Here is a 17,158-nt window from a genome sequence, read left to right on the forward strand (position 1 = left end):
TTTTCAGCATGCTGATAGAGCACAGTAAACAAAAATCACCAGAAAAAAAGCTAGTTTATTACAAAATATTTCTATTAGAACATACAGGCTTCAATCCAAGCATCTCATTTGATGTTGAAACTGGAAGACTGAGGCTGATGAGACATGGGCCAGGGGGATTTTAGGGCAAGTTAATACTGGCCATTAATACTGAACAAAATATAGGAATTATGAAAATTAAACCAGGAAATTAGGACCGCCAAAGTTTAATTTTCCTTTTTGAAGGAGTATCTTCACATGCAAATTCAACGTGAATGAGCAAGAAAGACCTCAGCCCTGAAACTGGCTTTAGGGTTTGCTTTTAGGCTGAAATAAAAGTTAACATGCTCACAATGTTTTCAAGATAAATCAAGTTCGGACAATATTATAAATACAGTAATCCAGGCCATCCTTAACTTTCCATCCTGACCATTTCAGTCCATTATAATGGTTGAAGTAACTGTATTCAAACTGGTTATCTGGTTTTTGTAACTATACAGGAGGGCTCTAAATATCATCAGAGCAATTTATGTTACTAAAATATTATTTAAAATACACTTTAACACCATCCATCCTTACTGCAATTTTAAACAATCAGAAATCATTCATCTCTACAATCAATATAGGCGAACAGAAAAGCAAGATTCTGCAAGTTTCGGTCCAGTTGAACTATTCTCAAAATCATCAATGGGTTTTGCCTTGGCTGTCTTTAAAAAGTAACACATACATTTATTTGTCAGTCGTGGTCCAAACATATAAATGTCAATCTGTGGAATATGAAATGGAAATGAATGGGGACCGATGCTTATTTTGCTTTAATTCGGCCAATTTAGAAGATGCACTTAAATGCTTTCGGCTGAAATCTGTAGCATTCAACTAAAATTGAAGGGAATGGGTCACTCAAATGAAAAATCTGCTGAAAATGTACTTATCCTCAGTTCTTTATCAGTACAGATTTGAAGAAACGTAGCATTGCATCACTTGCTCACCAATGGGTCCTCTGCAGTGAATGGGTGCCGTCAGAATAAGAGTCCAAACAGCTGATAAAAACATCACAATAATCCACAACTAATGCATGCTTGTATATCATTAATATATTTTTGCTTTCTCTTGTGAAAAACAAATCTCGTCTGAATCATGGGAGAAATATGTTTAGTTTAAACACTGTTTACAGTCCAAAAGAGGTCTAATGAAATATGTGGGTGGATTTTGATGAGAGGACAACAGAGAATAGACTTCTTCATTGGAGGAAGCGTTATAATAGATTATGGACTCATATTTCGGCCAGAAATAATGGTTCCCAGATTTATTACGAACATACAGCTTTTTGTTTCACAAGATGTTAACTGATGGACTGGAGTGGTGTGGATTATCATGACGTTTTTATCAACTATTTGGACTCTCATTCTGACGGCACCCATTCACTTCAGAGCATCCATTAATGAGCGATGCTAGATTTTTGCCAAATATACAGAACATCTTGGGATGGCCTGAGTTGGAGTCAGTTGTCAGTTAATGAAATACTCCTTTAATTTCTATTTAACCCAGAACATTTTGAGAGGGGGAATGATAAATTACATTTAAGTGCATTTCCTATACTATGTTTTTGAGGTAAAACTCAAAAACCGACCTCGACGTTGAGTTGCCTTTGAACACACACTTCAGAAACAGAATATGAATTCACATGGAATATATTTACGATCCACACTGACTTCCCAAGCTATTCTATACAATCCGAAACGTAACCTTTGAAATCATTTCTTGATATTGTTCCCCTCAAAACATGATGAAAAAAATGTCAGATGTCAGTCAAACAGTAAGATCGGGAACTTTTTGTAATAAAAGCAAAGCATGTGCAATACATTAGTCCAGCTGAGAAGAAACAAACAAACATCTGCTTAATTGTGTTATCGTCACTGTAACTAGTAGAGCTTCATGCCCTTGTTAAGCCACAGTGACTCAGTAAGGCCAAGACAGAGCGCAGGAAACGAGTGAGTGTGTGTTTATCTGCATGTATTGTGAGAGAACGCGAGTGTCTGCATCATTTGTGTCGACTGAAGGCTCTGTACAGAGCGAAGCCCAGCATGGCAGCTATTGTGGTTCCCAGAGTCACACGCAGCCAGAAAGACGTGCTGCTCATGTCTGATCCGTTCAGGTGCCTGCAGACAGGAAGAGAGTTTAAATACACTCAGTATTGCTGATGACCTTGGTGACACACATCCAGCCAAGCAGGCTAATTTTAGTCTGGCATCTGCAAATCTTTGAAGTCAACAGGCAACGTTTCTAACCCATTTTATTCAACAGAAATATTGACTAGTGCCATGTGATATTCAATGAAAAAAGTAAGTCATTTTTTGTAAACACTGTAAAATGTAAAATATATGTACTTACGGGTACATGGCAGCCCAGGTGAGCTTGCTGTAAATGTGTGTGTGAGTGTGTGTGAGCAGCGTGGAGAATCGGAGAGGTGAAGGCAGCCGATGTTTATAGCAGAACTCAGACGGGCTCATCCCATGATGCTGTTTGACTTCTATCAGATCAGCTTTGGAGCCCACAACCACACACGGGATCCCACTGTCCATGTAGTGCTGCTACAGAGCAACAGCACACAAATACACTTCACTGAAAGTCATCGTTTACGCTTGTCCACTACTGACATTTCGGCATTTGTTCAATGTATAAAAAAATGTATACAGTAAAAACATACATATAATTTTTATATATTTAAATTGCATCACAGAAAAAAAGCTGCACTGTTTTCCATGAGTTAAGTCAACTTAAGCCTAACTAAAAGTGCATGAATTTCAGGAGAAATAAATAACTCGCATCATATATTATTCACTGACAGATATCAGGTTGTGCGAGGTCATTATGGTTTATTAAATCAGAGGGATGATCCAATCTTAATGTGGTTAATGAGTGAGGCGTGTGTCAGAGTTTGTCACACATTACTCCAGAACTAAAGCATCCTGTGCATGTGTGGAGGTTTCGTACCTTATAAATACTAGCGCAGTAGTTGAAGGAGTCCGGGTCGCTGACATCATACATGAGACACGCCACATCACACGCTGCGTCTGCTGCTTTTAGAAACTCTGTTTCCACGTCCACTTCCTCCAGCTGCGAGGAGTAACACACACGTCAGCCGGGAGCCAATAAACTAGGCTTTGTGTAAAGCTTGAGATGGCACTTACGATGAGGTACTTGTCCTGATTGGCTATTGAGACTGTGTTGATGGCGTATATTGTGGGGGGACCGGGGTCACGCTCGTTTCTCTGAAAAAACACAAAATAGATCATATTTGGTAGATCTAACCAAGACTATTGGGAGTGCAAAGTACATAAATATGACGTGGACAGAATATAAACTGTGGTTAGATACCAGAGGTAAAGCATGAAAACCTCTTTCTAGATTAAAACACAAGCACTATTTTGTAACCATATCAATATTACTCCTATCGTTTTATTTTTTATGTTTCATTGTACAATAATAATAATAAAAAAATATGATTATTTATGAAGAATATGATTATTTATAAAGACTTTTTTCATTGCATTCATAAAAATGTCAGATAGAAATGTATATATATTTAATTATTTAATATATTTTAATTGTATTTTATTTACAGAGTTAATAAAAATCTAACTGGTATATAAAAATATATAGAAATAAAAATATATTAAGCATTAAATATGTTCGGATTGTCTCTAATTAAACTGCATTTTTTATAGTGTTCATATAAATCTATAAAAATATCTAAATATTTGAAATACTATATATGTTTCTGATTGGATCTGATTTGAAGGCAGTTTGTTCTGATTGGCTTTATGTCGTATTCTGGAAAGTAAAATTACAAACAGTGGTTTTTCTTTCAAATCATTCGCTCACCTCAGTGCTCCGCTGCAGAAAAGCTTGGAGGAAGTCGGTCTTTCCTGTTCCGCGTGGACCGATCACTTTGCAGAGGAACACGGTGCGCTGGGTTTGTTTCTTCTCCAGATCCAATGCCTTTTCTCTTGTTACTAACATGCACAGAGAAAAAGACAGAAAGACTCTTCAGAATCCATCTGATCAAACACATGTGGGGTTTAAAGCAGGACTGTGAGAGGATCTCATTACCGGTGATGGCCGAGGTCTGGGACTCTCGCTCCATTAGAATGGGATACCCGAGGTGACCGAGATGCTCCAAACACCGGTGGACATCCAAATAAGCGGATAACCTGCGGTTTATTCAAGAACACATCAAATATAAAATCATAACTACCAAACTGGGTGAGTGTAATGATGATATTCCAATTAATTTAAGTGAATCGTTAACATACTGCGCAACATGTGACAAAAACATGACTCAAGAAGTGAATCAGAATTATACAGAACAACCCATGCAGCATGATTCACAAACAAACGACTCGTACTGATCCTTTTTAGTGAATCACAATTATACAGCACAACATGTGTAGTATTAGAACGGCACAATTAATCTAATTTTTACTCGCTATTACAATTATGGATGCCATAATTATGTAATATTTCAAAATGGCAATTAATCATTCAAAGTCCTCTTATGTTATTGTGCATGCTTAAGACGTGTTTTTTCATTCTACATATCATCTTAAGGGTTTTCCCCCATTATTTTAATTTTAGTTTTAGTATAACATTATAAAACCATATTTTACTTTTTTATAATTTGTAGAAACCAATCCCATGTATATTTGACATTTTAGGCTTAATACTACAGAAAGGCACTAAAGGTTTTTCAGTTAAGAGTGTTTTCAGCTTGTTTATTTTCATATAAAAATAAAGCACGCAGTTGCATCAAACAATGGTTTAAACATCATTCAATGTAAATTGTGAGAATCGTAATTAATAATCGCGATTACAATTTCAAGGGAATAATCGACGATTATGATTTTTGTCATAATCAAGTAGCCCTATGTAGTATGATTCAATTGTATTGACAGTTATGAACCGTTTTTTTTTGTGAATCATAAACATATGACACAACCAGTGTCTAATTCATGAAAAATGACTCGTACGAAGCAGTACTTTCTAGTGAATCATAAACAAACACTGCAGTGCTACCAGTGTTGTCTGATTCACAAGTAAATTATTGTTATGAACTGATTCTTTTAAGTGAATCATAAACATATAGTGCAATCAATGCAGCCTGATTCACAAACAAATGACTCTTATGAACTGATTCTTTTAAGCATACAGAGTGCAAACAGCATGGTCCAATTCACATTACTCTAACTCTTATTAACAGGTTTTAATACAATCATAAATTAAACACTGTAGTCTGACTCACAATAAAATGACTCCTATGAAGCCGCTGTAGCCCGAATCGCAAACAAATGACTAACTTTTTTTTTTTTGAGTCCATCACAAACACACAGAGCAACCAGTCTCTGATTCTAGAAATTCTAGACTCTATTGCCCCTTTTCGGACTAAATCTATTAAACCTAAGGTGGATCCTTGGCTAAATGACACCACAAGGGCCCTTAGGCAACACTGTAGGCAAGCCGAACGAAAGTGGAAAAAGGACAAATTATTTTCTTCACTAGGTTTATTAAGAGACAGCCTAGCCACATACCAGAAGGCTGTGAAGGCGGCGAAGATGCACTATCTTTCTTCAGTCATAAATAGCAGTTGTCATGAACCTAGAGTTTTATTTAATACCATTAACTCTGTGTTGAATCCATGCACCTCTGATCCGACAGAGGTTTCAGTTAGTACATGTGAGAAATTTCTTGGTTATTTTACGGACAAAGTAGCAGCTGTCAGGCAAAACTGCAGTGCTAATTTTAACGTGTTTGTACCTGCTGCTCCGGTGCTTTCTGCTGTTTTTGAGGATTTTAAGCCAGTTTCACTTACACTGCTTTCTGAGGTAGTGCAGCACATGAAACCCACCAACTGTCCGTTAGACATTGTCCCAGCCAGGATAGTGAAAGAAGTTTTTAATACCGCCATTGGGTCAAGTTTACTCACTTTAATTAATTTGTGTCTTAGTCTAGGTTGTGTCCCAGCTGCATTTAAACATGCTGTGGTCAGGCCCCTACTTAAGAAACCAAATCTTGACCCTTCAGTGTTATCTAACTTTAGACCAGTTTCTCATCTGCCTTTTCTGTCAAAGGTTTTTGGAAAAAGTTGTTTTTATACAGTTACAAGCCTTTATGCAGAAAAATTCTGTCCTCGAAAAATTTCAGTCTGGTTTTAGATCACGTCACAGTACCGAGTCTGCACTGCTAAGAGTACATAATGATATTGCCTTGTCTGTGGATGCCGGGAGTCCTGCTGTGTTAGTGCTTTTGGACCTCACAGCAGCGTTCGATACGGTGGACCATGCAGTCCTCCTCTCTCGTCTTGAGCATTGTGTGGGCATTCGAGGTTTGGCACTTCAATGGTTTAGCTCCTATTTAGCAGATAGGAGCTTCTCTGTTATGATTGGTGAATGCTCCTCGTCGGCTGCTCCTCTTTCTTGTGGGGTACCCCAGGGTTCAATTCTTGGCCCAATCTTGTTTTCTTTATATATGTTGCCGTTAGGGAGTATTATAGGAAAGCACAATCTATCCTTTCACTGTTATGCTGATGACTTGCAGATTTATTTGCCTTTAAAACCGAATGATAATGTCTCACTAGACTCCCTACTTAGTTGTATCGATGATATTAGGATGTGGTTGTCACAAAATTTTCTTAGTTTAAATAATGAAAAAACGGAGTGTATCATCTTCGGCAACCCAAACGGTTCAGCGGTGACTTTGGGGGCTTTGGCTCCATACCTTAAGCCTGCTGTCAGAAATTTAGGGGTTACTTTTGATTGCGACATGAAATTTGACAAGCAAATCAGCAATATTGTCAAAATGAGTTTTTTTCAGCTTCGTCTTCTAGCTAAAGTTAAGCCTTTTCTTAATAGGCATGATCTAGAAAAGGTGATTCATGCTTTTATTAGTTCGAGGTTGGATTATTGTAATGCTCTCTATGTAGGTTTAAGTCAAGGCTCTATTGCACGACTTCAACTTGTGCAAAATGCTGCCGCTCGGTTTTTAACAAATACACCTAAGCGTGTACACATTACTCCTGTCCTCTATTCCTTACACTGGCTTCCAGTACAGTTTAGAATAGATTTTAAGATTTTGTTGTTCGTTTTTAAGGCCCTAAATGGCCGAGCACCGGAGTACATAAGTGAGATTTTAACCCTGCGTGAGCACAGCCGGTCGTTACGGTCTTCAAATCAACTGGTTTTAGAAGTCCCAAGGTCAAAGTACAAGCGTTGGGGTGATCAGGCGTTTGCAGTTGCTGCCCCAAGACTTTGGAACAAGTTACCCCCTGATATCCGTACAACTGCAGATGAAACTCTTTTTAGGTCTAAACTTAAAACCCACCTGTTTAGGATGGCTTTTAATACATAGTAGTGGTGACACAATTTCCCTCTTGCTGTTTTCTTTTTTGTTATATGTATTTATTGTATGATATGATGTTTATTGTATTCTATGATGTGAAGCACTTTGGATACCTGACAGTTGTTGTAAAGCGCTATACAAATAAATGTTGATTGATTGATTGATTGATTCACAAACAAATGACTCATTCGATCGAGTCATTTTAATGAATCATTCTAATGAGTTGCTGCATGATTCAATCCGTTGATTCACTGAAAGAATTCAACAACAGCAGTACTTCCAGTGATCAAATATATTAAACTAATCAAATCATAGTTGAATCAATATGAGAAATGTATATTACCAGAATATCATTATCAGAAACCAAATTGATTGTTTTTGATTCATTAATGAGAACAATGATCTATTTTGACTCACATCCACTGGCAGAAGAACCCGTGCTGTGAGATGTAGTTGTCGTCTGATAAGGAGACGTTACTGTACACCTCCGGGCCCCAGGGCATGTAGGGTAAAACACTAAACAGATTCTTCAGCTCAGCGGGGGAGAGCGCTGAATCCTTATCCTGCAGGAGGAGAGTCGCAACCATCAGCCGGACGGACCTCTAATCACGCAAAGTTGATTAGAGGATCAGATGTGAGAGCTCACCTCGTCGTACTTATCAAACAGCTTCTGGAGGAACTGATGACCCAGATGATTCAGCTCTGTCGAGCAACCCACCGATACTCGTAACCTGAAACACACACATACTGGTCACTTCAATACTGGATTTTGTTCATGCACTCACATGCTCTCACATGCACAGACGTACGGTGGATAGAGGTAGTCATCGGTCAACTCGAGCGTGTCATCGTAGCCGAATTTACGCAGGATGGTCCAGGTGGTTTCATGACGTCCCCTCTGGATAAAGAGAGTGTTCAAGAACAAGAAACCTATGGAAAACACACAAACACGTGTGTGAGAGTGAGTGAGTGAGCATCAGTAATTATGAATACATGCGTAAAGTGTGTTACCGTTGAGAGTGAGTCCGTTGTCCTGGACTCCATCACTGGTGTTCTTCCACACCACTGTCTTCACGTCCTCTAGAGCCTGAGGAGCCAGTGGGTTCCCGAAACATAATTTCTACAAACACAAACATTTTCATACAAATCAATGGTATATTTATGCATATTATTTGAATATGTTTACTTAGTGTTTAATTATAAGCAATTAACGACTCTTCACATGACAATCGGTTTGGAGAATGAATTTCATTAAGTACTGTAACTATAATGTATCAATTTGATAACTATGAGGGAATTTTTTTTAATGGTATATATATATATATATATATATATATATATATAGAGAGAGAGAGAGAGAGAGAGAGAGAGAGAGATAGATAGAGAGAGAGAGAGAGAAACAGATATAACAAACCTACTGAAAGTGTTAAAAACTAAGGAATTTAAAAAGTAAAAATGTTAACCTAAACTATATTTAAAAAAATTATTAAATTTTTTAATTAAAAAAATTACATTCAGAAATGTTACCTAAAATAAAAATTTTTTTACATTTAAATAAAAAAAAAATCATGTTCAAAAGTTCAAAAATGTTTAAAAGTACAATTTCAGATTTTTTTTTTTAAATCAGAAAATGACAAACGTTCCCTTTGCAATTAACCAACAAAATAAGTTTAGATTAAAAAAAACTCAAAAAAAAAAAAAAAAAAAACTCAAACCTAATTAGAAATATTACAAAAAGCAATACAAATGTAAGAAAATTAACTAAGAAAAAAACTACTGTATATTTGAAAATAATGACTATAAATGAAAACTGAAAATCTTAAAATAAAAACTAATTTAAATAGTACATAAATAAAACAAAAATATCACTTAAAGACAACAAAACAGCACAAAACTAAATTATTTGTTTTAATAAACCCATTTAAAGCTCTTAATAAAGGCCTCAGTAGTTTGTTTATGATTTAACAGTATGTGAGCGACCTCGGCTGTATTCATGGAGAGAGTTAGTTAAGTTAAAGTTTTCTAATTTGATCTTGGATAGCACTGTAAACTATTTCAGATTTCCACCATTGCTGGATGTTCATATTTGTCTGTAGACAAGATTTTGAGTCTGTCTTTCATAGGAAATTTCGCTGCGGATAAATCCAAGCATTGGCTCCTGCAGTGAAAACTGAACTATAATGAGGAATCTTTCTGATGGTTCACCACAAAGCCAGCTGAAACACGATCTTCAGTCTCTGACATCTGCAGAAATTGGGATTTATGATAGAAAACTTTCTCTAATACTTCAAAGTTGTTTGTGGTAATCATTTGTTTCTCATTAAATCCATGATTATGAATGTTTTTTTAATATGTCAGCAAGGAATACAACAAAAGTGTGCTTGACTTAGTACATTAAAATCAACTTTTATATTTTCCAGATGGGGTTTAATCCGCAATCTGAAGGGATGAATACTCTTTGATTTATTTATTTTTTTGTCTAAAGTGAAAAAACTGCTTGGTATGCCTGATTATATTTATTGGTGGATAACTTTGTTCTGAAGTTACTGATTCTCTTGTTTGCTCACCTGAAAGCAGTTGAGTTCAGCGTCACTGAGGATGTGATCATTATCCTGATCAGAGATACTGAAGATCCGACTCAGAGCTCGAACACACTGCGGCTTCAGCTGCACAACACACACACCAACATTCAGACTTCTTCTATAAACTCATAAGATGAAGCCTGGCAGACATGTAGCTCTGTGTGTGTGTGTGTGTGTGTGTGTACCTGCTTGTCTTCAGGGTCGTAGAGCGGAGCAGTCGGGTGCAGAACGGCCTTCTGGGCGTAATAAAAGAGCTCAGAAATATTCTTCAGATTCTTAGCTGAGCACTGCACACACAAATACATCATCATATATATTATATCATACATTCATAAACAGTATTTTTGGCCAAAGATGCCATCTAGGTAGAAAGCAGATTAGGTTTTATGAAAAAAACATTACATTTTTAATATTCAATACAGCATCAGTAACCAAAAACACAATTGGAGTTTCAATATAGACAAACCGCAACATTCACAAAGCAAACCATCCTCTTCAGTTTGCTAAATTAACTTGATATAACATATTTATATTCTCCATTTAGAAAAAGAATTCTTAAAGGTACAGCTGCAAAAACAGTGTCAGGTCAGAGAGCGGCTGAAAAATGTCTATAAAATGTATAGTTTGTGTGGAGAGCGGTTCGAACCTCTACACAGGTCTCAATCTCTGAAAACTGGTTCATGATTGGCAGGATGGTTTCCATGGAGCTGCCGGAGCGCAGGTCGGACTTGTTGCCCACGAGGATGATGGGAATCCTACGGCAACAAAAAGAGACATTTTTTATGGAACTCCTAAAAAATGCAGATGCACTGACGTAAGAACAGAAATCAAGAACATACTTGTTTCCTTTCTCAGCACCACCGTTCACCAGCGGGATCCACTTAGTCCTGATCTGAGAGAACAAACCGGATCAAATCAGTTCAGGGAAAATAAATAAAGAGACTAAATAATACAGATAATGTTCAATTGATAACCTTGTCAATGGTTTCCTCTTGTGTGACATCATAAACCACACACACAACATTGGCCTACAAATGAGAAAACAATCATTTCAAATTCATGTAATAATCACACACACACACATTTATTTAATCAAAAATAAATTAAAAATAGTAATATTTATGTTTATATTTAATACATAGTAAAATATTACTGATTCGATGCTCAAGAAATAATTCTTTACTTTTACTATAAATGTTGAAAATTACTATAAATGTTTTTGTTTAATAATATTCTTGTGGAAACGGTCATACACAACCATTAAAACATAATAATAAAAATAATCATTATTTAACTAAATAAAAGATTTTCCTCAGAAGCGATGCATTAAAGTGATGAAAAGTGACAGTAACAACATTTATCATGTTACCAGACGTTTCTATTTCAAATAAATGCTGTTCTTTCGAACTTTCTATTCGTCAAAGAATCCTGAAAAAAACAAGGCATCATGGTTTCCATAAAAATATGAAGCAGCACAACAATGTTTTCAACATTTATAATAATCAGAAATGTATCTTGAGCAGCAAATCATCATGTTAGAATAATTTCTGAAGATCATGTGACACTGAAGACTGGAGTAATGATGCTGAAAATACAGCTTCGGTCACAACAATAAATCACATTTCAAAATATATTCATATATAATACACTTGTTTTACATTTGAATAATATTTTACTGTTATTATTGTATTTTTGTCAAATTAATGCAGTTGTGGTTACAGCTGGTTAGGACAAAAACTATTAATATCATGAAAAAGACGTGATTTAATGTTTGTTATACACAGACAAGATCAGGAGGATCCTCACCTTCACGATTTCCTCCCGCAAAACTTCATCAGACTGTTCACTTTCTGTAGAGAGATAATAAGTGTTAATAAAATACTACAGGGAACATATTATATCATTCGACGCACGCACACACACCTGAATAGTCGACTATATGTGTGGGCACTTTCTCAGGCGTGACGTCGGCTGGTATGGTGATCTCTTCTGCTCGGAGAGGAACCTGACGACACAAACACATCACGAGCGTCATCTTACTGCATCAGAGAAACACACACCAGAGAGGCTCATGGGTAAACTCACCTTCTCGGGAAACTCCTCTCCAACCAGAGACATGATGAGAGAGGTCTTTCCCACTTTGGCTACAGGGAAACAAAGGATGGGAAAATATGAAATCTCAATAAAAACGTTCCCAGAGTTTATATGACTCCAGCCACTGCTGTGATTTCGAGTGTTTCCAATCCTTCACACGTGATGTATCGGGGTAAAACTCTACTTCTGTAACTTCTATAATTGTTGTTATAAATGTATCATGGTTTGCACAAAAATATGTAGCGGCACAGCTGTTTTCTACGACGGCGTTTTAGTGTCACGTTGAATTTTTTTTCTCTAAGATTACGAGATTAAAGTCGTAAAATTTTGAGAATAAAACTGAAATATTACGTGAATAAAGTCGAAATGTTTTGAGAATAAAGTCGTAATACTACGAGAATAAAGTTGAAATAATATGAGATTAAAGTTGAAATATTAAGAGAGTAAAGTCGAAATAATACAAGAATAAAGTCTAAATATTTCGTGTAAAAAGCCGAAATATTATGAGAATAAAGCCGAAATGTTTTGAGAATAAAGTAAACATTTTTCCTGAATACATTTTCACATATTTGGAAATTTCACAAAGAAAACTGTTTAATTTAATTAATTGTTTCACATAAATACATCGATCTGATCATTAAAGAACTTTAAAAACACATTATTGTAAGACACATAATTTGATGTAATATGACTTTATTCTCTAAGTATTTTGACTTTATTCTCGAAATGTTAAAACTTTATTCTTGTATTATTTTGACTTTATTCTCAAAACATTTAGACTTTATTCTTGTATTATTTTGACTATACTCTTAATATATCAACTTTAATCTCAGACTTTTTTTTTCTTCAACGTGGCACTAAAACACCGTTGTAGTTTTCAACATTGATAATATTATTAAATGTTTCTTGAGCAGCAAATCAGCATATCAGTTTCTGAAGGATATATTTCCATCCACAGTATTGTTATCAGAGTTTCTCTGTGAATACGTGCATTGTGTCACAGGTGCTGCAGGATCTGTTTACTCTTCAGCTTCTTTTGATGTTTGACTAGGCACAAACTCCACACCTTGATAGTTACCATGCCAACACCTTCATTATTAATCACTGGCCGAACAATCAATGAACAGATTTCCCCATTCATATACTAACACACACACAAATATTATATATATATATAACTACATGAAATAAATCTAAGCAAAATTACTAACAAAACCTTCATGCAAAACAAATAATAAAGTGGCAAATAAATATACTACCGTCTACTAAATACAGTGCACATGAAAGTGTGTAATAAGTTTTAATATGCATTTATCTGAATATGTATCACCTGCAAATATCTACTAAATAAAGCAGGTGTTTAATTAACCGATATTTACTGTCTAATTACATTTCTGAACTGTCATTGGCCTGTTTAAACAACATGCTAAATATATAATGAAGTACATGTTCGTGTGTTCTGATTTAACATACAAAACTTATAAATAGAGCACTAAATGAGTCGATAATTCTAGAGATCAGCGCGTTTACTTCAAATCATTTCTACAGCAGTTCAAGGTGAGGTTTAGCGCTCTCTAATCATGCTAACTTTCATTAAACTCTCACGTTTTAATTCCCTTGATATTTAAGAGAAGCAATATCTTACGTTCCCCCAACATCAGAATCCGGACATCGCGTTTCATTTCAACCCGCTCTCTATTGAACTTTCGGTAAACTTCAAATTCAATTCAAAGCTCGGTGCTGCTAGTTTCTGGCTAGCCCCATTACATCCAAAGAAACTGTCACCGCTACAGACTTCCGGTTGGAGCCCAAATGGAGCGCCCTCTACCGTTCATTTCCTTCGCTTTTTCTTTGTTTTTATTTATTTATGGTCTACTTATTTATGGTCTATTTATGGTCTACTTTCCCATTATAAATACATTATACATATAAATAAATATATTTCTAAAAATAAATAATAAACAGTTATGCTAATAAAGCTTTTTTGACTCTTGACTCTTACAAAAAGGGGGGTTAAATAATGATTACCTTGGATATATTGCTCAGTGTTTTTAAGAAATTTGTGGAAAATACATAGTAATTCCACTAAAAGCATTTAAATACAACAGTTCATATAGTAAAAGGTTCAAATATAAAATATCTATATGAAGATAGATAGATAGATAGATGGATGGATGGATGGATGGATGAAAGGATAGACGGATGGATTGATGGATAGATGGATGGAAGGATAGATGGATGGATGGAAGGATAGATGGATGGATGGACAGATAGATAGATAGATAGATAGATAGAAGGATGGAAGGATGGACGGACAGACGGACAGATAGATAGAAGGATGGATGGACAGATAGATAGATAGATAGATAGTAATGGCCTTATTTAATGCAACGTGAGTGCTTCAGTTTTTATGAATTTTATTTCTGAGGCTCAAAGTGCATAACAATTTCAAAGACTTTCTTACTAGCAAAATCATTTTAGACCGTGTAAAAGTATAAAAACTGACAACCAACTTTATCCAAGTGTATCAATAACATTAAAAACAAATAAAAACTCATGAGATTTAAACTTAAAGTCATGCTAACTGGATGTAAACATGGCAAAACTTCTCTGCTACATCAATGCAACATTTCTACTAAACAGAAAAACTAACTCTGACTCAGGGCTCAACCTATGAAACTCTCGCATTAGTGTTGTGTCAGCTCTATAATCCGTGTACAGTCCACAGGAAGAGCTCATTATGAGCAGCAGTGAAGAGCTGAGATCCAGACCAGCTGAAGCTGCACATGTGAACCGAGTCACTGTGACACGTGAAATCCTGAAAACGCCCGCTGGACGAATGAATCAGCTTCAGGACGCGCTCTGAAACACAAAGCATCACCGGAATATAACTATAGAATTCAAAAGACTTTCCTTCTTATGCTTTAAAGTAAAACAGCACACTAACGGTTTGATCCAACAGCGATCAGTCTTCCAGTTGAACAGAGACCGAGACAGAGCGCCCAATCAGCAAGAGAGATCGTCCTCAAAACCTGGAACACAAAAACACACACAGAACCAATGACATGACTTGGCCAATAAAAGTGTGTGGAGAGTACACAGTCATGGGCAGAAAGGCCAATAGCAAGTGTTTCAGTACCTGTTTCTTGTAAAGGCAGTAAAAGATGATCTCTTTTTCCACAGCGTAGCCCGTATAGACCACCGTTCCTCTCTCGCTGGGGCTGAACGCAGCCAAACTGGGTGGTAAAGCCAGAGCATCCTGATTAAAAAGACAAAACAAGTTACTTCTTAGTCTTTTCAACTACAATAAACACATTGAATAATCAGAGCAGCTCAATGAGATAAGTGTAAACAATATACAAACAAGTTCGAAGTATATTTATTGGCCCTAATGCTTATGAATATTAATTACCTTTGGTGAGGTGGGTGCTGGAAATGTCAGCCAATCAAGCAGCTCGCATTTATCCTTCATCCAATCAGCAGCCCAGATGCTGACACGCCTGTCTGCGCTTACAGCCAACCAGAGCTCATTTCCGTCCAGGCCAAACTCCTTATACTAGTAGACATTTTATATGAGCACACATGACATCACTCAGCAGCCAGTGCTACACGGTTTTGGGGTTGGGATCAAATTGGGAGTTTTCTGATTAAAATGTGATTTAAAATGCAATAAAAATATGCTCCGGGTTTGCTGGGCTTGTTTGTAGGGCTGCACAATCTGTTAAAAAATGATTATTTATCAAACTTACTATATTAATAATAATAATAATTATTATTATTAACAATAATAACAAATTATTTTATTTTATATAGCATCATTACTAAATACTGGCCAACAAAAAAGTTATTGTATATTAAAATCACTATAATTAATAACAATAATACATTATTGTTATTGCTATTATTACAAACTAACAAAAATATATAAAATAATAAGAAGTTTTACTATTGTAATACTTCACTGTAAAATACAAAAATTACTATTTAAGAAAATGTATATCAATATTACTATAATTATTAATATTATTACTGTTAATAATAATATCATCAATTTATTATTCATTATAATTATTATTACTATTACTGAATAAAAATATTAAAATTAGAACTGTTACTACTTTAATACTTCACTGTAAAATAAAGAAAAATAAAATATTTCACAGTACATCTGCTGCACAATACTTATATGCACGGCTGTGCTAAACTCTTCATGTTCAAAAGCTAAACCATTGTGAGCAGATTGCATTGAAAAGCTTCATTTTGAAACACACAGCACATATATTTAATGAAATCACAGCCTTTAAGATAACAGCATTAAGCTATATTATGATCCTGGTATGATCTTTATTTCAGTTGCGTTACAATGACCCTGTAAGTCTTTGGACACTTAAGTCACACTTTAAAATATGACAATGTTATTAAGTATCTGTATCTTTGTATCTCAAAACTGCAGAATCATTTTCCTTCACTAAATTTAACTTTTCGTCTTCATAATATAATAATTTCATGTATTTTTAAGCACGACTTCATATTTTCTAGGTATGGCCCACAATTCCACATCATACACAATGTTGAGTCATTTGCCTTGCAAAACTGAAAACCACAAAATCAAACACACAAGCACGAACCTGTTTGCTGGTGCACTGCACTGTAGTTATGGGCGCCCCCTTGTGGTCCCGGATGGTGCGTACAGTGACTCCAGTGACGGGACTGCTGACAGTAATGAGACCATCACGACCACCAGACAGCAGCACATGACCTACACATTCACACACATGCATATAGTGAACACAAACACATAAACGCTCACAAAGACACTAAGCACACACACACACTCACCATAGTGAGAGTACTGCAGCGCACACACAGACACAGGCTGAGGTTGTAGTTTCAGCTCCATCTCGGCCGACTCCAGACTGAAGATCCTCACAGTCCCGTCACTGTAACCGCCCGCAACACACACACGCCCGGTGGGCTCATACACACCCCTCGGAGGAGACCAACACACACACTCACAGCTCTGCCACACAGAGAAACATACAGAGACACAAATAATCAATTAACTGCAA

The 17,158-nt window shown here is 36.0% G+C and overlaps 2 protein-coding genes across 2 annotated transcripts; both read right to left on the reverse strand.

Annotated features, from left to right (window-relative positions):
- Nucleotides 1-35: 35 nt before the first annotated feature.
- Nucleotides 36-13,886, reverse strand: LOC113042135 (mitochondrial Rho GTPase 2). Its single transcript, XM_026200722.1, has 19 exons — nt 13,735-13,886; nt 12,081-12,139; nt 11,919-12,000; nt 11,802-11,845; nt 10,970-11,023; nt 10,835-10,887; nt 10,642-10,750; nt 10,181-10,282; nt 9,981-10,079; nt 8,425-8,533; nt 8,223-8,343; nt 8,060-8,144; nt 7,831-7,976; nt 4,132-4,232; nt 3,904-4,034; nt 3,210-3,290; nt 3,013-3,135; nt 2,410-2,609; nt 36-2,177 (listed from the first exon to the last, which is right to left on the reverse strand). Exons 1-19 carry the CDS (start codon nt 13,769-13,771, stop codon nt 2,060-2,062), a joined length of 1,854 nt encoding a protein of 617 aa, XP_026056507.1. The 5' UTR covers nt 13,772-13,886; the 3' UTR covers nt 36-2,059.
- Nucleotides 13,887-14,488: 602 nt separating this feature from the next.
- LOC113042738 (WD repeat-containing protein 90-like) lies at nt 14,489-17,127 on the reverse strand. Its single transcript, XM_026201754.1, has 6 exons — nt 16,929-17,127; nt 16,718-16,848; nt 15,502-15,645; nt 15,229-15,348; nt 15,037-15,121; nt 14,489-14,951 (listed from the first exon to the last, which is right to left on the reverse strand). The coding sequence occupies exons 1-6, from the start codon at nt 16,987-16,989 to the stop codon at nt 14,794-14,796; spliced, it is 699 nt and encodes a 232-aa protein (XP_026057539.1). The 5' UTR covers nt 16,990-17,127; the 3' UTR covers nt 14,489-14,793.
- Nucleotides 17,128-17,158: the final 31 nt, after the last annotated feature.

This window comes from Carassius auratus, chromosome 24 (assembly GCF_003368295.1).
Source record: "Carassius auratus strain Wakin chromosome 24, ASM336829v1, whole genome shotgun sequence".
Classification (NCBI taxonomy): domain Eukaryota; kingdom Metazoa; phylum Chordata; class Actinopteri; order Cypriniformes; family Cyprinidae; genus Carassius; species Carassius auratus.

What these genes read in the sequence shown, in the direction of transcription:
- LOC113042135 (XM_026200722.1), bottom strand. Translation starts at nt 13,771, where the DNA reads ATGAAACGCGATGTCCGGATTCTGATGTTGGGGGAAC. An exon ending in GATTCTGATGTTGGGGGAAC is followed by an intron (nt 12,140 to 13,734) that starts GTAAGATATTGC and finishes GTTTCCCTGTAG; the next exon opens with CCAAAGTGGGAAAGACCTCT. An exon ending in ACATATAGTCGACTATTCAG is followed by an intron (nt 11,846 to 11,918) that starts GTGTGTGTGCGT and finishes ATCTCTCTACAG; the next exon opens with AAAGTGAACAGTCTGATGAA.
- LOC113042738 (XM_026201754.1), bottom strand. Translation starts at nt 16,989, where the DNA reads ATGGAGCTGAAACTACAACCTCAGCCTGTGTCTGTGTGTGCGCTGCAG. An exon ending in GCTGCAGTACTCTCACTATG is followed by an intron (nt 16,849 to 16,928) that starts GTGAGTGTGTGT and finishes GTGAATGTGTAG; the next exon opens with GTCATGTGCTGCTGTCTGGT. An exon ending in CAGCACCCACCTCACCAAAG is followed by an intron (nt 15,349 to 15,501) that starts GTAATTAATATT and finishes CTTTTTAATCAG; the next exon opens with GATGCTCTGGCTTTACCACC.